General features: G+C 48.1%; 1 protein-coding gene across 7 annotated transcripts in view; it reads right to left on the bottom strand.

The window, feature by feature from the left end:
• Positions 1–25,837, bottom strand: part of DOCK3 (dedicator of cytokinesis 3) — a 422,568-nt gene that overhangs the window by 10,559 nt on the left and 386,172 nt on the right. For all 7 annotated transcript variants that reach the window (XM_060109452.1, XM_060109453.1, XM_060109454.1 and 4 more), the window contains 13 exons: positions 25,288–25,381; positions 22,876–23,024; positions 16,141–16,227; positions 14,677–14,781; positions 10,315–10,456; positions 9,139–9,305; positions 8,900–8,986; positions 8,240–8,419; positions 7,536–7,619; positions 7,289–7,405; positions 5,464–5,585; positions 4,081–4,219; positions 3,419–3,566 (listed from right to left, as the gene is read on the bottom strand). In XM_060109452.1, the coding sequence (XP_059965435.1) occupies positions 3,419–3,566; positions 4,081–4,219; positions 5,464–5,585; positions 7,289–7,405; positions 7,536–7,619; positions 8,240–8,419; positions 8,900–8,986; positions 9,139–9,305; positions 10,315–10,456; positions 14,677–14,781; positions 16,141–16,227; positions 22,876–23,024; positions 25,288–25,381 (1,621 nt within the window). The remainder of the gene's footprint in view (positions 1–3,418; positions 3,567–4,080; positions 4,220–5,463; positions 5,586–7,288; positions 7,406–7,535; positions 7,620–8,239; positions 8,420–8,899; positions 8,987–9,138; positions 9,306–10,314; positions 10,457–14,676; positions 14,782–16,140; positions 16,228–22,875; positions 23,025–25,287; positions 25,382–25,837) is intronic.

The raw sequence follows: 25,837 nt of genomic DNA, 5'->3' as shown, positions 1-25,837 counted from the left end.
TGCAGGGCTAGGATGGAGGGACAGCAGCCTGCAGGCCCCAGGGGCTATGCTGAGGATTTGTATCCATGTTACGGAGGCCCCTCTGGTGCGAAAACTAAAGAGTGCTCTGTGCTACCACTGGATTTTCTAACTATCATCTTACTTCCTGCCTACTGTTGTCTTCCCTGGGCAGCCAATACCATGGTAGGAGAGAGTGATGGCTACTTTTCATGAAAACATTTAAACACCACAAGGGCTTTTGTGTCACAGGACTTTTGAACTACTTCAGGTGTAGTTTGGTAAACCCCAGGGGGGCTAAGTCCCAGCATGACTGAGTAATTCAAGGAGAATCAATCAAAATCTCCATGTTTCCTAGCCCCACTCAGCCTTTTAACCACCAGGGGGCGCTGCCGATGTACAAGAGTTTAGACTGCCTTGCAGGCCATTCAACTTGAAGGTTTCCAAAGCAACAAGAACCACAGCAGAGTGTCAATGGTCACGGCAAGGAAGGCTATTGGTGACATGACCACTCCTGGGAGTAGGGAAAGTGACTCCAATGCAAAGGACTCTCCAGAACACTCTCCATGAAAGCCTTCCCCTCATCCGTAACATCAGACATCAACCCCAGAGTGGGCCATTCTGTTTCTTCCGTGACGCCAGTGCATCTACTACTTCACCTCCCACGTTTATCTAAAAATATCAGTCTTCCTCTATGACACCAGGTCACAGTCTGTATCTTCTCTCACATGTGGGCCTGACACATGTTGGGCCCATGGTTTTCTCCAGATGGGCCTACACATGGATTGCATGGATGTTGTAGCCTAGAAGTGACTTCCTGCTCTTTCTTAATAGCCTCTGCTCTTATCACGATTCCCCGCTTTGGGCCCAGTTCTGTTTAACTATTCTGTTCACTTTTATACTTCATATCTACTCCAGAAAGGGAGGGAGCTCCTATCAGCCTTTCACTATATGATATTCTAGAGTTTGACCATCATGATAGCTTACCTCCAGAGATGGCGACCATCAATGCCTTCCCTCCCAAAACACACATGCCACGGCTCACATCATGAGGTGCAGTCTTATTCCACACCCTGGTATTTGGGTTGGCCTTAGTGACTTGATTAACCAACAGAATGTGGCAAAAGGGATGTTCTGGGACTTCCAAGGCTGGGTAATAAGAAGTCTTGCAGCTTTTGCCTGGGTGTCTTGGAATGCTTGCTCTGGGGAAAATTGGTTGCATGCTGTGAGAAGCTCAAGCTACAGAGAGAGGTCATACGTAGGGACTCCGGTTGACAGCCCCAGCTGAGCTCCCGGCTGACAGGTACTATCACCTGCCAGCCACGTGAGCGAGCCATCTTGGATGTCCAGCCTAGTTGAGTCTTGAGATGATTCCAGCCCCCGGTGACATCTGACTGCAAGCTCATGAGAGACTGCAACTGAGAATTGCTCAGTGAGCCCTGTTAACCCACAGAATCATGCAAGATGATAATAAATTGTGGTTTTAAGACACTAAGTTTTGGTGGGTGGTTTATTATGCAGCAATTGATAACCAAGCCATTTGAAATAAAAAGGGATCACTTCCAAACAGGGAGAACATAACTTCTCTCTATTCAACTCTGATGGTGTAAGAGCAACGCATACTTCTCACTGAGCACTCGTAAAAGCTTGATGAGGGAATAGATTAGTATATGGTTAGCTGGAAGGACAAACGTGGTACCAGAAAGCCTGTGAGGTCCCTGATGGCGTCTTTGTCCTCTTCAGGGCACCGAGTACCAGGCACTGCCTAGAGGAAGTGTCTGAGCAATGTCAGAGTGGAAGTGAGTTAAAATGTCCATCCTTTGCTGCCTCTGTTTTTATCAATAATCATGGTTCAGAGATCTGACTTCAGCAAGAATACCCAGCTAAAGACTTAGATATGGCTGAGTATATCTTAGAGAGTGTTCAGGTTAGGAAAAAAACCACACAACAGATTAGATTACAAAATCTGTTTCTGCAGCTCTATTCAGGAGCATTACCTTAAGACACTGCAAATGCTAACCTCCACTACAGAAGTCATGGCTGACTTCTCAGGGTTTCCTTCCTTTTTATTCCCCAAAACATCTTTTGATGTACCTTCTTTGTAACACAAATCACTGTTACTTCTCTATGTTTGCAGCCCTCACATACTGACAAATCTTCAACATGCACCCATTTGTTGGATCATTTTTCTTCTTCAACACTAGAAATACCTGCTTCCAAATGCTGGCTCCCCTTTTTTGAGTGCCTTGGTCCATGTTAGGGAGGCGATCATGGAAGTGGAATGGGCATCAGACTGAGGGCTGGCAAGTGTAAAGACTCAAACTCCAAAATCAACTTGGCCACAAACTGGTTGGATGGCCTTAAGTCCCTGGACCTGTTTCCTCCACGGGGAATGAGGGGTTGGGCTGGATGCTTCAGGTGAAAGTCTGTAACTGTGCCTGTTGCAGCCTTACCCCCCTTCTGCTGTCTGCTGAGGCTTTTCCCAGTTGGCCACTGCATCTCTCTCTCCATCACTGCTACTGTGGGCCTTTCAGGTTTGTGTGCTATGAAAGAAAAGGTGTTTTTTTTTTTTCCCTCAATGACCCTCTATGTCATACATTTGTGCTATTTCTGTTTATCTTCATAATAATGAGAAGAACAAAGAGACTCCACCCCTCTGAAGCCTGGAAGCAACAGCCAGTGACTAGCTGGTAAGCTCACCACTCTCTTCTGCTACTATTCTGCACAGCCAACCCTGGGAAGTGCTAGATTTTAGTCACCATAGCTAATTTCCATTCCATTGTGAATGTTTCTATCTGAAAGGACAGAGAATCAAATTTTACTGCAGGAACTAGAATCAGAATATGAAAAAGATGCTGGCTCAGAACAATATTTATTCAACTGAACAAGAAATCAAGCAATAATTGGCAAAGTTAATAGCTTTTTACAGAGCCATCTCTCCTGATTAAGACTTTCCCAACTGAACAAAGATTTTTTGGCTGTTGTTACCGTTTATAATAATATTTTCCAGGGTTAATTTTAGTCTTCAAATTTAATTTTCATACTTTTTCATCATGTTTGATTACTCAAGACAAAACTCACTTTTGCCTTAACTTTGAGCTTTATTCTTGCAAACACTTCAATGGAAAAGAACTGAGCTCTCCCCTAGGCTGTGTGTCCTCTTACTGAGGTGGAGATGCGATGGCTAAGCTACCTCGGTGGCAGCATAGCTGCAACCACTGCTCCGAGCAGGGTCTGAAGCCAGCCAGAGAAAAAGATTTGGTGGTAGGACCTCTCGAGTCCTTGGTACTAAAAGCGCAGGTGAGCATTCTCTAAGTCACAGGGCCGCTTTCAAAGACATAGCCACAGATGAGAGGAGGACAAGTGGGGCCCATGAGGCTCTCTCCTCTCCCTTCTGCAAGCAGCGCCCTGCCATCCTTACCTCGGGCACTGGAAGGGGCAGAGGTAATCATCTGGGATGGTGCTGAGTGAGTGGAACTCAGGCTGGAGGAAGAAGGGCTTGCCTGGGACGAGGACAGAACAGAGACGTTGGTGACTGAGCCCTGGTACCTGGGGTTGGGATACGCGAGCTGCAAAGGGAGAAAAATTAGCAGGATAGAGGTCTGAATGGCCAGGACTGTAGACTGGCCCACAGTTGGCTTCTTCATGCCATGAGGTGAGGTGCCCAGACCCAGTGTCTGATACTGTACCCTTGCCCTGATGGAGGCCAGGCTGATGGCCAGCACTAAGGGTCACCTATTAACCCCAAAGGAGCAGGGCTGTTGGGTAGACTCTAGTGATGGTGCCCATGGAGGAAGCAGGACTTAGCCATCAGGAATGCCAGGCAGAAAGGCAATCTGTCAGAGGAGATTTCCCATGGGATCTCTAAGAGCAGCCAGGACTAAAGCTAGATTTCCTTCTTGGGAAAGAAGGCCTGGAAAGTGCAACATGGGATGGTGTGGAAGGAAGGCAGTTTTGTTAGCTCTGGGTGTTCTGAATTCAGGAACAAGAGAACTAGGCAGGGATGCCAGTCCTCAGGCCAGCAGAGAGGTGAATCCCCTAGGTATGGTGCCCTGGCCCATTCTCCTTGGACAGTTCTTGTACCTGCATGTGATGGTACAGGTCCTCAGGAGCCTCACCCATGGAGCTGTCACCCAACATCACCACGTTTCCAGCTTCGCTAGATGTGTGTGAGGAGAGAGAGGATGATGAATGGCGGCCGGTCCCCATCAAGTTCATGGGGCTGTGAACAAGAGTGGGAGATAGGGAGGAGTCAGGTCTGGAGCTGAGACACTTTGCTAGGTGGTGGGGGGAGAGTCATGGGTGTGTATAAAACAGTCATCCCTAAGCCTTAGCCATCACTGGTTTGGATGGTTCCATAGCCAATGCTCATATCCATCTGAGGCCTGGAACAGTCCTGAACCCCACTAGGGGCCCATAGTCTGGGAGGGCCAACGGTAGCTTGGCATAGCCTCGACCTAGAGTTAAGTGATTTATGGCCACTCAGTCTGATGACATCAGCAGTGTCGCAGGAGGAATGAGAGATATGCTGAATCAGGTCACGGATCCCAGGTCCTCCTTGCTATGGGGTGTCTATCTGAGCCAGTGCCCACACCCAGATCAGATCTGCTCCTAGGTCAGGGTGTCTTCCTAGTTTGGGGAAGCTATCAAAATAGCTGGCTGTGAACCATCTGTTGTCCTCCTTCCACCTCTGTGGCCACAGGCTTGCCAACAGTTCTCTTCTATCAGTTCCAGGCAGCCCCCCATTCATTCATTCCTTCTCATTTGCTGAGTACCCCTCTGTACTAACTTGCTGCTCACATTGGAAAACAAAGCGAAGTGAGGGCTCCTGTCCAGGGTCATCCCCTGGCCTGGGCTTCCTGCCCTGGAGACTTGAAGTCTCCCCAGTGGAGCCCTGGTGACAAGGACTCCTGAGTGCAGAGCAGGGACACCTTGATGTTCACATCACCATGTTGTCCTCTTCCTTAAAACCAACTGGTGATCCTCATTCCCCCTGGGATCAAGTCCAAAGGCCTGAATGAACCGAGCCCATCCAGAGCTGGTCCTGGCCCTCTTCCATGCCCTGGAATCCTTCACTCCAGCCACTTGGCTCTACCTGTAGTGCTGACCAGACTGGCTTGCTCATATCTTGAGGTGTCTGCACATGTTAGTGACTTTGCCTGGATCTTGCTCTATCACTTTCCTAACACCAACTCTTTTCTGCCCAGCAAACTTCTACTTATCCTTCAAGACTTACCCCAAATGCCCCCTCCTCCGTGTTCCCACAATACCATGTATACTCCTCTGTCACCCAGGATGACTGGATGCAGAGTGTAGATCCTGTAGCAGGAGCTGTGTGTTTGCTGTGCACATGGGTAAGAGGGCATGTGCGTACACACAAGCACTATTTTGGACTTCCTTGTTCTGATCTTTTAACATTCAGACTTACCTTTGTGGAGGGGACCCTCCTCAGCCCTAAAGCCATACCTGTGCCGGTGGGTCATCTTGATGTTCTCTGGGCTCATGGGGCTATGGGATGCTAGGACATTTCCCCGTGGGGTGCTGGTGCCTGAACATGCAGGACTTAGCTTGTCCAAACCCGGAAACTCCTGTTGAGAAATGAATGCCCCTTCATAATAAATAATTAAGAATAAATAAGTAATTAAGAGGTGAGAGGGAAGAGCAGGCTAGTGGCAGGAATGTAAATGAAAAAAAATCATATACTGTTGGCTGAACCTGAACTACTGGCTTCTTTTGGGCAGTGACCCCTTCACGACTAAAGCACCCTCCTAACCACACCGCAGCCTGGGGCAGAGGCTGTGAGGCCTAGGTCAACCCACTAAAAGCACATCTGGAGTAGGCTGAGGTTGGTCTGAGTTCACAAGAGTGTGTTAACAGGCATTTCTCACTATAGAAAAAAGTAGAACAACAGCTGGGAAACAGGAGAGGAAGAGCTGATTATCATCTGTCAGACAGTGGACACCTCTTACATAAGAACTGGAGTTGGGTTTTATTGGATTGCTAAATGGCCCAGCTCTCAGTGACCTGGGTTAAGTTGTCTGTGACACAGTCTATGGGGAGACAGGACACAAAATCCTGATGCAAGTAACTGGAAAGCAGTACAGTTCTATTTTTGCATAATTAAGTATGTAGACATCTTGGCAGAAACTTTTGATCCCAAATCCTCCTGGGTGACAGCACATTGGTTTGTGTCCCTATTTGTGACTCTGAGGAAACAAAGCACAACTGTCCAGGTTTCCTGAAGTCCTTCACAATCTGTGGGCCTTAGGTGCACTGGGGATGTTTCTGAGCTTGCCCTGAAGAAGCAGGAGGTTTTCCACTCCCTTCTTCCAAAGCATGCAGAAGGCTGAAATGTGCTTTTGCAGCTGGAGAGGACACCTCCACGTGTGCCCTGGAGACCCTGAGGTATGTGGGCGAGCATTTTGTGCCTTTTCCTGCAGTGACCTGACAGCCTGCTTGCTAGAGAGCTCCCCCAGTGGCCAGGCTCTAGCTTGCCTGGGTCACCTGCTGTGATGGGGAAGTTCACACACAGAGAGACCAGAAGTTTGTACTCAAAACCACCTGAAGCCTACTCTCAGCCAGACAGCATTCCCTGTAAGACCCCTGGAGGGAAACTAGCCCTGGAATACAGGTCCTGCTTCTGCTTGTGTGCATCAGTCCTTGGCTCAAACCCTGCCATGGAGACCTAGGAGGCAGGTCAGAGTCAGGGAGATCTTCTGGGGCCTGGGCCAGGCCCAGAACCTGCCTGACCCTTCTAAGAGAGGCCAGTACAAAAGTACTGCCCACCCTAGGCTTTCTCAGATGTGAGCCTGGCTTATCAGACATGATGGAGGAAGAGGGAGGGAAGGGAGGCAGGGGGTTAAAGAGGAAGGGGAAAGAGAGGGGAAAGAGGGAGAGGGAGGAGAGAAGGCTGGCTCAGGCTATGCCTTACCTCTGTAGGTTCCTGGGATGAAAAATATCTCCAAAGAGATCCCTGCATGTGGGCTGTAAACTTTTCCTCCTCATATGAAAACCTCTCTTCACCAGCACAGTGCATTGAAAAAAACATTCTCTGTCCTTGAATATGACTCCTCCTTAGGGAGGAAGTGAATAAGAGGATCCTGGGTGTCCTTCTCCTGGATAGAGCACCCACCTCTGCCTCCTGCTATCCTGTGGTGGGAACAGCTTTTCCTTCACGTTCGCCTCTCCAGCCCCTCTTCCCACCCACCCCCTTCCTTTGGCTTGCTGCACAGGTCTGGAGGAAGTGACACCTGGTTATACTGCAGCAGGGACAGGACAGGGATCAGCTTACATGGTAGAGACTGGCCCGCATCATCTGGAACTGATCAATAAGCTTCTTATGCAGAGGGCGCATTTCTGGGTGCACAAACTTCTCATGAACTGCCAGCCCGACTCCAAGAACATGAACCTATTAGGGTGATAGACAACAGTACTCCGTTAGCCAGGGAGCAGACCTTGGGTGCTGCAGCTATTCAGCTATCGTGTGGTGCCTAGCCTTTCCCTCCTAGACACTGGCCTCCAACCCCGGCAAGACATACCTGCTCTTGCATGAGTTCCTTGAGCTGAGTGATCTTCTCAGCATCCCCTGGGTGCTTGGTGATGTAATCTTTATCAAAGAAGGCCTGTGAAAGAAAAGGCCAAGTCAGGAAGACTCTTCCCAGGGCTACTACTAAGAGTCTGAAGGTGCCACCTGAAAGGTAGCCGGGCTGCCTCCTAGCAGGTACACACACCAACGTACCTCTAGCTTGGCCTACTTGAACCTCCAGCAATCACAGATGTATTTTTTTGTGTCTTAAGAAGGACCGAAGGTGACCAAGTAATCTAAGCCTGAATGCTGGTCTCAGCCCCTCATGGAACCTTGCTGGCTTGTGTAGGGCAGGCGGGGCTGGTCGCCAGGGTAAGGGGACTAGTCTCTTAGCCAGCCCACAACTCACTTCTTGTGAAGGGCTGGGCTCTCAGGCTCCTCTTGGAGGCCACTTAACATCGTTCCATAATCAGATGGATTACCCATCTGTCAGAGTTCAGAGAATAAAAAGGAAGAAAAGGCCCCATCAGAGAGCTGTGCAATGGAAATAGGGAGTGGCAGGGAGCTTAAAGCCTCATCCCAGGACCATCCTTGGTCAGCTGAGGCACAGCCAGGAGAGGTCTTGTTGGGAAGGCTTCCCTCAGAGGCTGGAATCTCAAGAAGAGGCGCCTGAGAACTGCTTTCCCAGGCAGGGTTTGGTCTGGGACCCCAGCTCACCTCTTGGTAGCGTGCAATGCCTCCGTTGACAGCGGCGTCAATGACGCCATTCAGGCACATGCTGAGCAGGTTGATGTTGCCATGCACCTGCTTGTGCTGATACTGGCTGATCAGGGCCCGCAGCTCCTGGTTCTTATTCTCAACCACTTGGATGGCATTCTCCAGGGGGCTCACCTCCACCTGGGGGCACACAGCAATGGTGTCATCCCAGGCACAATGTCAAACCCTCCCTCATCACAGTCCTGACAGCAGGGATCTGTGACCTGTGATTCTGACTCCCCCCCCTTGTTCCTGTGGAGTTGGGACTCCCTGAGCCCTTTCTAATTTCCTCTTCTAATCTGTAGGCACTTAGAAGTACAGTAAATAGGGAAGAGTACCAGTTCTGACGTCAGAGGTCTCTGGCTTCTTGAACTTCAAAGAATAGTTTCTGCATTCATAAATTGTGAGGAAAAAAAAATACCTAGTGCCTAAGGGTGTTGTGAATATTAAATGAGAGAACGAAGGTGCACAAAGCCTCCAGCACAGGACTGCCTGTGGCAGCCCAGGCCAGGTAGACGGCTTAAGCACTCTTTCTCTCTCTTCAGTCCTTAGAGAAAGGCCCCCAAAGCAAGAACTGAGGAAGCAGCTGTGAAAATGAGCCCCATCTGAAATGTGTCTCACCAGCTCCCTCCTCTCCACTTCGAACCACCGAGAGATGCCAGGCAAGCTGTGGGTCAGGGTCAGCGTTGTACGCTCGATCCACAGGCTCTGCAGGGAAGGCACAGGTAGGTTTAGGCCATTAAGTGATTTTTACCACGCCCTGCCTGCCCGAAGGGTGAGACACTGATGAGCTCCTGAGAAAGTGGGGCTTGCCCCGGCCTCGCTATAAGCACTGCCCCCACTTCCCTAGATTTGTTCACCTTGAATTCATTCTCCTTGTCCTTGGGGCCTTTGTGAAAAGGCCTGTCGTACCGGAACTTCCTCACATTGTTGACGCGGTAGAAGCTCTTGACGCGATCTGGGACCCTGTCCATCTGCAGGACGTCCACATAATCTGGAATGGGCGTCACTGCATAGATCTGCAAGTCTGGGCAGGAAGTGAAGGAGAAACCCAGAAAGACTGAAAGAGAGATGGACCTGAGTGGCTGACCCCTGTTATCCCCCGCAAAGGAGAGAAGAACACCACAGCCCTTGTTCCCTACTGGCAGCAGCAGCATTTCAAGGGACAGATCAGACCCAAACACAGACCGAATCTCCCTATCTGCCCCTCTCCCCGCTCCAGCAGTCAGTCTCCTGAGCACTCAGCCAAAGTGAGATGTCAACAGCTAGGTGCTCTCCAGTGCCCCTTTAAGGAAGAAGGGAAAGGGGTCAGAGGAATGCAGGTGCCCACCTCACAGAAATGAAAAAGCTGCAAGGGCCTGGGCCTGCCCACTGCGGGTAAACTGTATTTACTGCAAAACAACATTTTAACAAAGTACTCTTTGGGATCTCTGTGGTGAGATAACATATGGGAGTCTACCTGCCCTCCTCTCTCTGGAACAAGCTTGCTATAGTCATGGCAACCGTCATGAGGTCTTCAAGGAAGCCGTGTGTGGGGAATGAGGGGCAGGCCAGTGTTTGCATTCAGACTTGCAAGTGCCTCAGAGCCCCCGTCACCTCCCCCATCCCCAGAGTTGTGCCTCAGTCCTGCTGGCAAAGGCTCTGGGTAACAACAGATGCACGTGGGACTAGAGCAGGACACAGAAGTGGAGTATCCCTGTGGCAAGAGTCCACAGTGGTTGCTGCTGGCTGCCTAGGCAGACCCTTCATAGGGCAGGGTGGGGACTCAGGTACTGGCAGCAGCCAACCAGAGGGATAAAGGTCCCCCTGAAGCTCAGCTGATGACCAGGCCCCCATGGCTAAGGGCATGCCACGGCCCCTCTGTGAAGAATGAGTGCCCTGCTAAGTGTCGGTCAGTAATGAGAACACACTCTGCTTCAGGACTTATAGGTAACCTGGCCTGTATGGCCAACGACATGGCAGAGGGGCAGCTGACTGGGTGGGCCTCACCTCCCAGGATCCCAGCCCTCCTTCCCCTACTAAGTGTCAAAAGATACACTGGGCATCACATTGCAGGATGGTGTCGTCAGGGTGGTTGGGGTGCTGCATGGCGACAGCCTGTGGGAACTCGCTGAGCATCCTCTGCTGGAAGGCCTCCAGCCTCTCGTAGTCGTGGCCACGGCACACGTATTCTTTGTTCTGCCACAAATGGGAGAGCACGCTCAATGCCTCGCCTGCAGCCACCCATCCCCTGCCTCCTCATCCCACAGACGTGTCCTAGGAACCCCTGTGGCAGGCATGGACACAGCACTAAGTCTCTGCCTTAAGGGAAATGATGGTCAAGAAGGGTCGGGGACAGCAGAAGGGAGAACTGCACTGTGGTGTGACAGCCCGGGGTGGGAGGTACGGCAAAGGCTGCAGGAAGCTCGAGGGAGGGAGGGTTCCTCACACAGGAAGGGATGCAAGTGGGGAGGTGGGGTGAGATTTTGGAAACAGCCATGCCTGAAAAGAGTCCTTGGAAGGTCCACCTGGGTTAGCATAGTAGAGAAGAGTGGGGGGCAATCTATGTGGGTACGGTGACAACGAGGGCCACAAGTCAAGACAGGAAAAGGCACAGCTAGAAAGAAGGTGCTTGTGGAGAACTGGTGGGAGGGTGACTGAACATGCCTGCAGGTGTGTGCCAAGGAGTATCACTATGGGTGCCACCAAATTATTTAGAAAAGGGGGTGATCAGGTGTGTGCTTTTGTAGGATCACTTTTTTTTTTTTTTTGCGGTACGCGGGCCTCTCACTGTCGTGGCCTCTCCCGTTGCGGAGCACAGGCTCCGGACGCGCAGGCTCAGCGGCCATGGCTCACGGGCCCAGCCGCTCCGCGGCATGTGGGATCTTCCCAGACCGGGGCACAAACCCGTGTCCCCTGCATCGGCAGGCAGACTCTCAACCACTGCGCCACCAGGGAAGCCCAGGGTCACTTTTGTTAGCCGGGAGAAACAGTCTAAACATTGCCCAATGTCCAGTGGGCATTTATCAACCTCTCTGGCAGCAATTCCTTTGCAACTGTGTCAGCAGAACATCATTCCAGCTACACAGTTCTTTCTTTAAAAAAAAAAATAAATTTATTTAGTTTTGGCTGCGTTGGGTCTTCGTTGTTGCACGTGGGCTTTCTCTAGTTGCGGCGAGCGGGGGCTACTCTTCGTTGCGGTGCACGGGCTTCTCATCACAGTGGCTTCTCTTGTTGTGGAGCATGGGCTCTAGGCGTGCAGGCTTCAGTAGTTTTGGCACGTAGGCTCAGTAGTTGTGGCTCGCGGGCTCTAGAGTGCAGGCTCAGTAGTTGTGGTGCACGGGCTTAGCTGCTCCGCGACATGTGGGATCGTCCCGGACCAGGGATCGAACCTGTGTCCCCTGCATTGGCAGGTGGATTCTTAACTACTGTGCCACCAGGGAAGTCCCAATTACACATTTCTTAAAACCTCACGTTACATCATATTTGGTACAGGTTAGGTCTCAGTTTTTCTCTTTGTGTACAGAAGGCATGACAAGGCACCCTGCTGCTCTGCCTACCTCACAGCTGGTCAAGAGTGAGTGGCTGGAGGAGGCTCCTCTGAAGGGCTCCTCTGAAGCCCTCTGGTGACATCTGTCTGCCTGCCTAGCTGCCTCACTAGATTCACTTTGACAAATGGTGTCAGGCACTGACAGTCCCTCTTGGCATGTCTTCAGAGGAAGCGGGAGAGAGAGGTTCCACAGGGCCAGCCCTATGCTTCCCAGTACAGGGATAATCACAGGCCAGGCTGTGGATGACCTCAGCCTTTTTGGAATAGGATTTTTGCCCACTTTTCACTTCTTCTCTTACTATGGGAGAACTCAGCTAAGGCTAGGCCACATGTCCAGATGGATCAGAATGGAAGGGCAACACTAGAAGGGAAGTCAAGGTCAGGAGGAGCAGGCTGGCCTCTCCAGTGGAACAGACAGAGGACAGAGACATTTCTAAGTCCCTTGCTTGATAAGGAGAATTGACAAAGAAGGTAACTGTTTAGAACTGGCCTTTTCATATCCACTCACAAACGTACAATCCTCTCCAGTGTCTGTTCATGAGTCAAATGAAGAGAAACAGAAATTCCCCCAAGGAGGGAGGGCTGGATGTTTTCCTGTCTCCATGCAGATTAGTAGATAATCACATTTGTGAAGCAAGACAGGCAGATGGTCCAGAGAACTCAAGCTGACAGAGCTAGAGTAATAGATGGCCTATGTGGGAAGGTGAAAGAGTAGCCTAGTGTTCCGGGGAAGACCCAGCAGGAGGAAGGCACAGAGCATTGACCTTGAGGCTGGTTGCTGCTTTCAAGTCTGCTCAGGCGAGAGCCCCAGCATCCCTACATGAGACAGATCTGGCTGCCACTGCTTTCCATTTTGCCCTTGCCATTTACAAGGCAAACGGCTACCTCCACTGGACTTATCCCATTTGCCACAGATGAACTGAGCAGCTGAGGAAAGGGAAGGCAGCATGTAGCCAAGCCAGGCAGATGTGTATGCATGAAACATAGCTCCTAGTGTGGAAATGAGGATGGACTGATGGATGATATTTCCTAACACCTCTTGTTATTTTTCCTCCATTACTGGCACCCTTGAAACCACGTTTGAACATTTAGACTGTCACTTGAGAACACTGTATGAATGGCTCAGATGCAGGTACTATGCCAGGTCCTACTTGTCAGAAAGCTCTGAGAGCCCTGAGACACTGATGTTCCCTGTAACATGAGCATGAGGGGTGGGAGCCAGGTGGAACCGTGAGGGAGACATCCTGCTTGACAAAGACAGAAATGGGGAACATCAGGGCCTGATTTTGTAATACTCAAAATAATGATGTTTTGGAGTAAAATCTGGTTGATGACATACAGATTGTGGGACTAAACAAGGAGAGTAAAATGACAAGCATAATTTGCAAAGATAAAATGCGAAAGAAATAACTTACAGGGCTAGAATCATTAGCTTATCAAAGGGCTTTCTACAGATGCTTTTGGTTTCTAATTCTTGTACTATTCCTTCTTTCTCTTCTTTTTTTTTCTCCTTCTTTCTCTTCTGTTGACCTCTACCCCCACTGCTGTTGTATGATCTATGCTGATGGGGGCAACAAACATGCCGCTTCTGATATGCCTGGACTGGATGGTCCCTAGAGAATGAAGGAGGTCCAGTCTCCTGAGGAGATCCTCTACTCATTCACATCCTGCTACTATAAACACTCCTGTGCAATAGACTTAGAGCCTTCTGGGGATCATGACCAGGCAGAGTGTGCTTGCTGTCTCTATCACTATTGCTAGTTCCTGTAGAAATCATTTTCTTTTTAGCCTATAATGATTACTGCCCAAGAAATGTGCATGTTGACCTGCCTTACATCTGAAATGTAGTCAGCCTGGACTTTGTTGCTTAGCAGACTGGCTTTTTGTAAGGAGTCATTAAGCTCAGTTGACCTTTGATGAGATACCAAGCTTATTATTGCTCACTGGCTAAAGCAATTTCTCCAGTAAGATAGGATCCCAAACACATCAAGGGAATCCTATGAATTTTCCCAGCTGCTTCCTGGACACTGAACCTTAGTATGACACTGGAACTGGGGACAATCGGAGCTACTCTTAGGTCTCAACTGCAGCCCTAGGACTCTTTCATCAGCACAGCTTCGTTTAGGTCATTTGAGAACAGCAAATCCGTGTGGGCTACAGCCTACAAGCCCAGGCTGACTTCTCCTGGAGCCTCTGGGTTGTGCTGATTAAAGACAAAAAAAATCGCAACTGTTTAACTGGTGTCAGTATGTCTATGCTCAGTCATTCCTTCCACTCTGTTTATATACCAGCTCAGCCTTTCCAGCAATGGTGGAGGAAAATGGCTATAATCATCATGGGCCAGAGAACTGGCTGCCTAGGAAAGGCTTTCCACAGCCAAATCCAATGTTTGGCAGCTCCGACAAACCCCAGGAGCAAGGGGACTATCCTCTGAAATCTCTCAAATCAATAATTCTCCACCCTGGCTGTACTGCCTACTGTTGAGGTCAGGGCTGTACTGATGTCCTGTCTGGCTGAGAATAGTCACACTGGAGGATTCCAGGCACTGGAAACAGAAGTTGAAAGGTTTCTAAAATTACCTATGGGACATTCTCACACCCTGGTCATTTCCTGCAGGAACTTGGTTGATTTGGTAAGAAAACCACCCTCATACATTCCAGGTAGCTACAAAACAGTACTGCAGAGAGAAACAGAGTCTAAAGTTGGTAGCCAGTCCAGTCAAATTAAGCCAAATGCTTTTTGTTGGCTGGCCAGTCCTTCAAAAAGAAGTATTCAGTAGAATAGGAAAAAGGTTAAAAAAAAAACAGGTTGTAAATAACTTACGTGTAAAATATGATAGAAGTTCTTGCGAATACCTGAATGGACTCACCCGAAGGAAAAAAGGAAACTTCCTGCCATAGAAGCCGACCCGAAAGAACTCAGGCTCCAGGCGTTGCTGCTCCATGATGTTGTCATAGTAGCTGGCCTCCATTTTCTGTGAACGAGAAAGGCAATTGGCTTGACTGCTAGTGGTGTCCAAAGCAAGTTCTCCCAGGCCTAAGTAGACACTGTCTTTTGGAAAGAGAACATGGTGACTCAGTCTAGATAAAAAGTGAGCCCCTAGTCCTGATCAACCTCTCCCTGGGGAACTGCCTGATGGAGAGGAAGTCTTCACTCTCCATTGTCACCTGACAGTGAAGCAGCCCTGAGAGGCTGCCTGGATTGTCCTTCCCAATGAGTGGACTCAGGCCCACAGAGACTCAGGCTTCCTGTACTTTCAGGGGTACACATTTAACATGGACGTCCTTTTTTTGCTGAGGAATTCCTGGTTTTGACTGATACTCACTACACCAATTGAGTATAAGCTAGTGTTGCTTATAGGTGGCACCATTTTCCATCAGTCCATCTGCATTGCTCTTGTTCATTTATCATCTGACTCGACGCTAACAGAATGAGGAAGGCTTAGTTACCAGCATCACTGGTACTGGTCCCAATTTAGGAGATTTTAAACTTTAAAAGTTGAACTAATATCCATGATGTCTGGTATTACCAAGGTCGATAAGTTTTTTAGTCTTGGCTGGCCTGGCTTCAGGTTCAGAAAAACTCACTGAAATCTGACTGGGAAGACAGCCCTAATGCACTCAATCAAGCCAGCCTGCCAGGGGGCAGTGGCCTTCAAAGACCAGTCAAAAAGCTATTGCTAGAGAACCACATCTATTATATAGGCCCAAATCCTGATCAGGATCAGGGAACACAGAAGAGCTAGCCATGCTGACAAGGGTGCAGGAGGAGGATGAACTGAGATTCCTGACTTCTCTTTGCCAATGACCTGTTACGATTTAATACCCAGCACCGGCAACTAGGAAAAATTTGGGAGACCTTCAAAGTCCATTTCACTTAATTTTGAATATTTTTCATCAAAGAAGGGAAGAAGAACTTCCTTTACTTGGGTGCTTAGAATTGACCATAAGCCAAGGCAGTGAAAGATCTTATAATGTTTTCAGATGAAGCATACCTGAACAAAATCATTTCAGGAAAAGCTTCTTCATGAAGTCAAGCTGCCACCTCCTCCTTGAAACCCCCGTCCTATCCTGTGTATGCTGCTTCTCCCTTCCTTGAGCACCAGTGGCCCTTGGGGTCTGGATCATATAATCATTCGTCATGTGTTTGTTTTGGTTCCCCAGCCATAATGCAAGCATCTTGAGAGCAGGAACCTTGGCTTTTGCTTCTCCTGTACTGTCCGCAGCACTAAACCAAGGGCTGGGTCCACAGTAAACACTCCCTTAGAAGTTGATGCCAGAAAAGTGCTAGCACCTCCACTCAGGGTTGGGGTGGGGGAAGGGGCAAAGCTCACCCGAATCCAGCTGAGGCTCTGATAATCATAGAGGCTCTCATACTGACACGCCAGCTCCCTGCACAGTGGGATCCCAAACTCCCAACTCTGCATCAGAAATAGGAAAAAGGCTTCAGTACCTCAGGCAGCCTCACAATGGCCCAAGCCCACATCAAACATATCAGAGGGCACAACCAAAGGCCTCCTGCAACTCATATGTCACAAAGAACATATGCTCAAAACCAATTTGTGGAGAACACATAGCACTGGTTTTCTGGCTTGAGGCATAGTTTTCAGGTTTCTACTCAAATATTTCCACTTCCAAGAGGCCTTTCCCTAACTACCTTGTCAAGGACAGGCACTACCCCAACCATTCTCTCTTTCATTACTCTGAAGTTATCTTGTATAAAAGGAGTATTTACTTTTTCAAATTGAAGTACGGTTGATTTACAATATTGTGTTAGTTTCAGGTACACAAAAGTGATCCAGTTATATAAATAAGACTATATATATATATATATACACACACACACACACACACACACACACATACACACGCATACATATATTCTTTTCAGATTCCAATATTACTAGATATTGAAGGTAGTTATTACAAGATATTATAAGATATTGGATGTAGTTCCCTGTGCTATACAGTACGTCCTTGTTGTTTATCTATTTTATATATAGTACTGTGTATCTGTTAATCCCAAACTCTTACTTTATCCCTCCTCCACCGTTTCCCCTTTGGTAGCAATAAGTTTGTTTTCTATGTCTGTGAGTCGTTTCTGTTTTGTAAATAAGTTCATTTGTATAATTTTTTTAGATTCCACATGTGATATATAATATTTGTCTTCTCTGACTTACTTCACTTAGTATGATAATCTCTAGGTCCATCCATGTTGCTGCAAATGGCAGTATTTCATTCTTTTTAATGACTAATATTACATTATACATATAATATATATACATACACACACATACACACACCCTCCCCCCATCTTCTTTATCCATTCATATGTTGACGAACACAGGTTGCTTCCATGCCTTGGCTGTTGTAAACAGTGCTGGTATGAACATTAGGTGCATGTATCTTTTTGAATTAGAGTTTTTGTCTTTTCTGGATATATGCCCAGGAGTGGGATTGCTGAATCATGTAACTAAAACTAACTCTATTTTTAGCTTTTTAAGGAACCTCCATACTGCTCTCCATAGTGGCTGCACCAATTTACATTGCCCCCAAAAGTGTAGGAGGTTCCCTTTCTCCACACCCTGTCCAGCATTTATTATTTGTAGACTTTTTGATGCTGGCCATTCTGACTAGTGTGAGATGATATCTCACTGTAGTTTTGATTTGCATTTCTTTAGTAATTAGTGACGCTGAGCATCTTCTCATGTGCCTGTTGGCCATCTTTATGTCTCTTTTGGAGAAATGTCTACTTTGGTTTTCTGCCCTTTTTTTTTAAAATGGTGCAACCACATTTTTTGTTTTGTTTTGTTTTAATGTTTTTTCTTTTCTTTAACATTTAATTAATTTTGGCTGTGCCAGGTCTTATTTGCAGCACATGGGATCTTCAGTTGCGGCACGCATGCGGGATCTAGTTCCCCGACCAGGGATCGAACCTGGGCCCCCTGCATTAGGAGCATGGAGTCTTACCCACTGGACCGTCAGGGAAGTCCCTCTGCCCATTTTTTGATTGGGTTGTTTGTTTCTGATACTGAGCTATATGAGCTGTTTGTATATTTTGGAAATTAAGCCCTTGTCAGTTGCATCATTTGAAATACTTTCTCCCAGTCCGTAGGTTGTCTTTTCATTTTGTTTATGGTTTCCTTTGCTGTGCAAAAGCTTGTATGTTCGATTAGGTCCCGTTTATTTTTGCTTTTATTTCTTTTGCCTTGGGAGACTGATCTAAGAAAATATTGCTACAATTTATGTCAGAGATTGTTTTGCCTATATTCTCTTCTAGGAGCTTTAAGCTGTCATGTTTTAAATTTAAACATTTAAGCCATTTTGAGTTTATTTTTGTGTATGGTGTGAGGGAGTTTTCTAACTTCACTGATTTACATGCGGCCGTCGAGCTTTCCCAGAACCAATTGCTGAAGAAACTGTCTTTTCTCCACTGTATATTCTTGCCTGAAGATTAACTGACCATAGGTGTGTGGGTTTATTTCTGGGCTAAAAAGTGTTTACTTTTGGGCTTCCCTGGTGGTGCAGTGGTTGAGAGTCTGCCTGCCGATGCAGGGGACATGGGTTCGTGCCCTGGTCCAGGAAGATCCCGCATGCCGCGGAGTGGCTAGGCCCGTGAACCATGGCCGCTGAGCCTGTGTGTCCGGAGCCTGTGCTCTACAGCGGGAGAGGCCACAACAGTGAGAGGCCCACATACCGCAAAAAAAAAAAAAAAAAAAAAAAAAGTATTTACTTTTATGTTGTATTAGTCTCAATTAGATGATAAGATGCATGAGGGCAGGGATCCTGTTTATATCCTTTATCCTCAGAGCCTAGAACAGTGCCAGCCATGAGCAGGTACTCAATAAAGATTTATTTAATGAGTTAATGAAGGAAACAATGACTTTTAAATTAAGATCATTTAAGCTTAGAAACAAGTCTGGAAGCTAAGTAGGAAGTAGCTACGCAAGGGCTTGGTAGTAGGTCTGATCATTTCCTTTACAGAAATATTCAAATCTTAGAGCAGGCTTCAGATAATCCTTGGCTAATCACGTCTCGGGCTGTTTCTGTGGTGTGGCTCCTATTATGGTGACAGGCTCATCTAACAGTGGCCTTCACTAAGGGGCAATATTGTCCATTTCCTCCTCTTTTTAATACAGTGCTTTCTCTCTTGGTGAGATTGGGAATCAAAGGTTTACTTGACATTTTAGCCAGGCTCTTCTCCCCAACTTCTAAGTACTAATTAAAAAAAATTTTTATAGGAAAATTTTAAACATATACAAACATGGAAGTATGAACCCCTAGGTACTCATCACCCAACCTCAACAATGACCAACTCATGGCCAGTCTTATATCATTAAATATCTCATCCACTTACTCCTTCCCATAGTTTTGGAAGCAAATATCAGATATCATACTATAATTTCACCCATCAATATTTCAGGATGAATGTTTAATAAGGACTATATTAGAAAATAGATTTGAAATAGCATCAGGGAGAAGGACAATACTGCTTTATTCAGGATTGTGGTTTTTTTAAATTAAATTAATTAATTAATTAATTTATGTTTGGCTGTGTTGCGTCTTCGTTGCTGTGCACGGGCTTTTTCTCTAGTTGCTGTGAGCGGGGGCTATTCTTCACTGTGGTGCGCAGGTTTCTCATTGCAGTGGCTTCTCGTTGCGGAGCACGGGCTCTAGGCGTGCAGGCCTCAGCAGTTGTGACTTGCGGGCTGCAGAGCACAGGCTCAGCAGTTGTGGCGCACGGGCTTAGTTGCTCCGCGCCATGTGGGATCTTCCTGGACCAGGGCTCAAACCCGTGTCCTCTGCATTGGCAGGCAGATTCTCAACCACTGCGCCACCAGGGAAGCCCAGGACTATGTTCCTTATCCTTTGAAGAAATTAACACCATATGGATTGAACTGCAGGACCAGTTAAAAATGTTGAAACAAACCAAAGAGAATTTTAAATAGACCCTGACTCCCTGCTCTGATACAATGCCTCTGCCTCAGTAAGCTAGAAAGCCTCTTGTACCCCCACATCACAGCTTTTAAGGGGCACATGTCTGTCTTCTCTCTGGCTCCAAGTGCTGCTTGGGCAGGTTTCAGTGAAGGGCCCACAGGAGGGTCTGCCTGGCAGGAAGCTCCAAGGGGGCTGGCTAAGCAGCTGAGCTGTGTGCAGACTGCTAGCCAGCCTGTAAGGAGTGCCCCATGGGGAACTGCTCATTTAGGTAATGAGGAACCCATGTGAGGCTAAAGGCGCTTTGTCTGCTGACAGTAGCTCCCAGTAAAGCAGTTCTATTCTCCTATTAGGATCAATGCTTATCTGCCTCGCTGGCATCTCTGCCCTAATTTGTTATTTGTAGCCCTGCTGCTCCAAGCCTGCCCCCCAACCCCCAAGGGTGAGCCAGGACACTCTATCAGGCTTGATGGTTGTGCTGGAATGCTGGGGGTTTTGAGAGCTACCTCGGAACACAGGGAGGGAACGCCCTGCAGATACAGTGCATCCCATCTACATCTTCTCTCTTGGTTTCCTTCCTTCTGGCAGGAGGCAAAGCCAACTACACAACTACTAACCAGTGTCTGAAATCCAATCACTTCTACCAGCTTGGGCAGATGTGTGTTTACACATCCCTGTTGCCCCCACTGACAGGGATGGCACAAAAGTTGCACTGACTTGGCTCATTCTACTCAAACTGGAAAGGAAGGCAAAAGCCTGGGACTCCAGACTGTCAGTCTTTGTACTTCTGTCTACACACAACATTTTAGAAGCAACAGACTCATTCCTTCAAAGGAGTGTGAACAATAGCAGCCCTCAGCAGTAGAGCCCAAGCCCACCCCCACATGGAGGGTTGGTTCAGTCCTGATGGTCTGTATGCCTTAGGGGTCAGAGGCCTCCTCCCAGCTTCCCTCTCTGTCTGCTCCCTCTTCCCTGAGATGAAGGACCAGCTCCCATCTTCATGCCTCCTCTTCCTTCTTTTTTTAAAAAAATTATTTATTTATTTTATTTTTGGCTGCGCTGGGTCTTCATTGCTGTGCACCAGCTTTTCTCTAGTTGCGGAGAGCAGGGGCTACTCTTCGTTGTGGTGCGCGGGCTTCTCATTGCGGTGGCTTCTCTTGTTGCAGAGCATGGGCTCTAGGGCACGTGGGCTTCAGTAGTTGTGGCGCACGGGCTTAGTTGCTCTGTGGCATGTGGGATCTTCCCGGACCAGGGCTCAAACCCGTGTCTCCTGCATTGGCAGGCAGATTCTTAACCAGTGCGCCACCAGGGAAGCCCAGGAGGACTTTTCTTGCATCAGCCAGGTTTTGCTTTTCTGGAGCCATTAGAAAAAAAACCCTGAATGCTTTCAAGAGAACTGGTTAGCCCTATCCACTGGTTCCGTCAGGTATGAAGGTACAGAAACAGAAAAGTTGGACCTTCTGTATGAGCCCAAGAGAATGATTGTGATAAATACCCCTTTGAGGATGAGCTCATGAAAGGGCTGAGTGGTCTGTTCTCAGCACAGAAGCTGCTCCCCCAGCAATTCACACCAAAGGCAGGGCTGCTAGGAGTGGGAGATCCCTGACAAGGTAGCCTACAGAGCCTCTCAGTCCTTCTCCCCTTCCTGCTTACCCACAATACTCAGGCAGGTTTTGCATTATCTTCCCTAGTTCATACTAACCTTTAAACCTGCTTTCTTTTTGGGGTGTTTTTTTTTTTGTGGTATGCGGGCCTCTCACTGCTGTGGCCTCTCCCATTGCGGAGTACAGGCTCCTAAACCTGCTTTCTTAACACTACTGTAGTGTGGGGTGAAAAGGGGACCATTAATGCTCACGTGTCCCACTGCTGGGCTCAATCAGATAAGCATAACTCTACTCTGTACTCTATGCCCATGGAAAGAAAAATAAGCTAATATACTAACAACACTCAAGCACACTCACACCATGCTTATACCATTCCCTCAGAGCTGGGAGGGCTCGCTGGGCATATGGGTAGGTGGCAGCTCCAGGTGGGCTGGGTACCAGGAAGACAGACCTAAAAGTGTGCTGGCATGGGGCCCTCCGTCCATCTCTGGACCAGCAAGGAGAGAAGGCTTTGGGCTGGCACTGTGGCTCAGTCACGTGTGGCTGGCTGACAGCTAAGCATGGGTCTCCTTTCTGGGCCAGGTGAAATGAGAGCTCCTGAGGTTTTGGAAAGGTTCCTGCTTACCAGTGCATTCCCTACATGGGTGAATGTTTTTGACAAACAAAAGTCTCCCATGTTGTGTAAAACTGATGAATGTTTTCTGATTTATGGGCAGAAGTTATTAATGTTTAAATCTTTCTTTTTTATGATAAAAAAGTTTATTTTTAAAAAACCAATTTCCATTCAAGTCTGGAGTTCAGCCACTATAGTTCCCTGAACAATCCTGTTTCAGTTTTTTAACATGCTCAAAGCTGAGTAATGAGAGAACAGCTTCAACAAGTTACACAAGCCCAGCCTTTCCAGTGTATGGGCCATAGGTGGGTCAGAGGGCCCCACAAGGAGCTCTCCCAGAGATTGGAGCAGAATGGCTGGGAAGTCCCAAGGAAGTCTGAACCAATGCTGACAAGGCCTGCTAATTCCACAGAATCAAGTTTAATAGAGAATAACCCCAATGAGAGGAGCCCAGACTATGCTGTAAGGAAGGGAAATCCAAGACAAGAACACGTACCCGTAAGAGGCAGTACAGGCCTCCGTTGGCTGTGGTTAGAATCCATTAATTTTTACAGCTCACATTTTCTATAGCAGAGCAGAAAGCTACAATAATTTAAGTAAATCTAATAAATATAAGCAGGGGGCCCAAAGCCCCTGCTGTTGGAGCCTTAGTATTTACACATGTGAAAAGCTGGTATGTGGGGTTGTCTCTTATACCCCCAATTTGGAATTGGCTTCCAAGCCACAGAATTAAGCTCTTAGTTTTTTTTCCCCAGAGAAAGTCATGCTGCCTCCAAATCTAATGCACACATATGGGCCTCCACCCCCTCACCACCCCACACAGTACCCTCTGCAGCTGCTGCCATCCCTGTAGCGTTAAGATGCCATGTAGTACAGTAGAAGCTGAGACGCTCAAAGCCTTGCCTAATAACACCCACCTTGCCTTTGTTGAAGTAGTGGATGATCTTGCGGCACAGTCCCTCTTTCCGCTGCCACTCTGTCTGGGATGGGTAATGGAGGAATTCCCGCAGTGGCCTTTCCTCCCACTGCAGCAGCTCACAGTAGAGGAGCAGAGTGAATGCAGCCTCTGTGGGGACAGGGGCTATGGAGGTCCAGGGGCAGCCAGGTGCCAAGGGACCAGGCTAAGCAGCATGCCAGTGCAAGGCATGTGCAGCCCAGATCAGGGATGCTGGATACCAAAGCTGAGATAGAGGGGCTGTCCAGCCAGCAAATAGCCCGTGAACACAGCATGAAGGAACCAAAGATCCTAGTCGACACCTTCCTCCCTCAGCCTGGTCAGCTGCTCTGGGAGCTAGATAAAGTATGGCTCAGGTACCTAAGGATCTGTGTACAGGTTGCTTTGCTCTGGGACACACTGACATGTCAGAGAGAGTTCTTGGGTTCCTTTTTGCTCAACTGACTAGAGCTTCTTTTCCAACCTTTTCAGAACTGGCTCTGAGGGGTAAGCACTGACTAAGGCTTTTCTCAGCCCTTCTGAAGCCAGCCTCAATGCCTCCAGCTCCATTTTCTGAGCACAGCATGGCCCTGGGAATGACCCTTTCTCCTTATCTTGACCGTTTCTAAAAGGACCAGAGAGAAGGAATGTGTACGGTGATAACTTTGTGATGGGCTCCATTCCTGGAGGAAGCTAAAGTGGATGCTGGGCCCAGGGCGGGGCCCTGTGACACCTCCCATACATGTGGAACAGTTGGAGAGGGTTTACAAAACAACTGCAGCTAAATACCGTAGCTTCCTAAATCCCAAAGAGTCAGTCAGACTGAGTTACAGCTGCGGCTCATGGTCCCATGACAGTCTGCTCTTTCCTGTTCTATTTGCTCAGTTTTAGTGGGCATCTCCTACTGGCAAGTTAATTAGTTCTAGCTTCTGCCTGGCCTTCAAGGCCCTATTCAAATCTGCTCCCCATGACTATGAAGAATCTCTTTTCTAATTATCTAGTGACCCACTTCCAGTTTTAACCAGGTATATTGCCTGCAGCCACTTTCCAGGCTCCTGCTCATGTTTGCACTCTGCCTATGCTCTGGCTACTGGACCCTCCTGCCCAGGGATACATGTGTCTCCTCACTGGAGCTGTGAAGCCCCTTCTCACTGGGAACAAGCCCATGAGGCCCTCAAGGCCTCCCTCTAGAACTTAGAAAACCATGTGAAATCCTTTTCTTCCCTGCCAATATTCTTTTCAGATGTTATTCCTGAGGCCACCAGAGGCAAGGCTCAGCACCCTCTCTCTGTCCAAATTCCTGACATAGCCTCTCAGTGATGGCCCAGTCCTCCAGGAGTTTAGTAAATGCCTCTATTGATACATGGAATTTTTCAGTCTATCACTTCACTGCCTTCTCAAAGGGTTGCTGGGATCGTGGGTGGAAGTGGACGCAGAGAATGGCAGATTAATCCCAGTCATTTCAGATTTAATTCTTGCCAAGCTGTGTCAGGAAAGGTGGAATCTATGCAAAACACTCTTTAACATCTAACATAAAATAAGGAAGGAGGATTCTGTGTTTCTACAAATTCATCTAATTCTAGTAATGCTGTGGACAAGAATAGCTTGAATTTCCTGGTCTATCACACAAATTCAAGTCCTACGGCTCAAGGGCTAAGATGTGATAGCTGGTCACCACAGTGAAGAAGTGGCTATTTTGGGGGAACTATGACACAAGGTGATCAGGCAGGACACACATGGGTACACGTATCTTCCTGACTCAAAGTGGCGCTCAGTAAACAGAGTGTGACAGGTATGTTGAAATGCTTTTAAATTTGTTCTTTTAGAAAAGGCCGTAGTAATGGATTAAATTGTAGATACAATGAAAGGGTCCCTGTCTGGTCTGTCAGAAAGTCAGGTGAACATTCTCCATACCCTCCACTGGGAGCTCAATGTGGGGCTGTTGTGTACTTGCAGGGGAAGAGCCCAGACTGCAAGGCAGGTCTGCCAGCAAGTTCTGGAAGTCCCAGGGTTAGGCTGATGTTCCTGTGTTATGGCCTCACTTAGTTCCAGCTGTGAAGGTCCTCAGAGAAGTTCTGCTCATGAAGAGGGACAGTGAGCTCAGGATGCTCTGAACCTGGCACACCAGAATTTGGAGGTCACCCTTGAGGCCTCAGAGAGGGTGAATAGGAGGCAAGGAGGGTGGAAGAGCTTTGGGCAGCAAGTGGAAGTTCCACCTGCTTTTTCTCCACCACGTTACAAAGGAGTTGAGGGAAAGGAGTGAGGTGATGGGTATCATGGGTCCTGACACTCTGCTAAAATCTGGGAGGCACCAGCTCAGAGCCTTTCTCTGCCAGCTGTGCATGTATGTCCAGTCTGTCCTCATGGGGAGGCGTAGCTCCCCCTTCCCACTTACCTGTGTAGTTTTCGGCCTGCAAATGCATGTCACAAAGCTTATGGATATAGCGGATATACATCTCTTCTTTGTTAATCTCAGATTTGTAAAAGTTCTGTAAGAGAGAAGGAAATATAAATGAAGATGGGAGAGGCTGGCTGCCTGTGGAGGCCATCTCTGAACTCCAGGCAGCTGGCCAAAACCCTGGGTGTGCTGGACAGGAGGGAGAAGACAGGCCGTGGAGGTGGCCAGCACCAGGAAGAGAAGGGACCAGCCAGAAGGCACACCTGCTGGGGGTGAATCCTCTGGCAGATCTGCAGGAGCCCTGAGTGATGACACAAAGGAAGAGTACCAGGGAAGACTGGAAATTAGAGTATGTCAGGATTGGTGGGACCTTGCCAAGAGGCCAGGCTAGAGCTCTGTCCAAACAGAAGCTCATTTCATTCCTTTCCCAAGTAGGAATATGAGTGATGAGGTGCAAGTTTCCAAGATACCAGTAACAGAGCTGATGTCCTGACTCAAACCCTTAGGCATGGAACTTCCCTGGTGGCACAGTGGTTAAGACTCCGTG

This window comes from Mesoplodon densirostris, chromosome 10 (genome assembly GCF_025265405.1).
Source record: "Mesoplodon densirostris isolate mMesDen1 chromosome 10, mMesDen1 primary haplotype, whole genome shotgun sequence".
NCBI lineage: Eukaryota > Metazoa > Chordata > Mammalia > Artiodactyla > Ziphiidae > Mesoplodon > Mesoplodon densirostris.
Note: the sequence above shows the minus strand (reverse complement) of the source record. Positions and strands in the feature narration are given on the sequence as shown.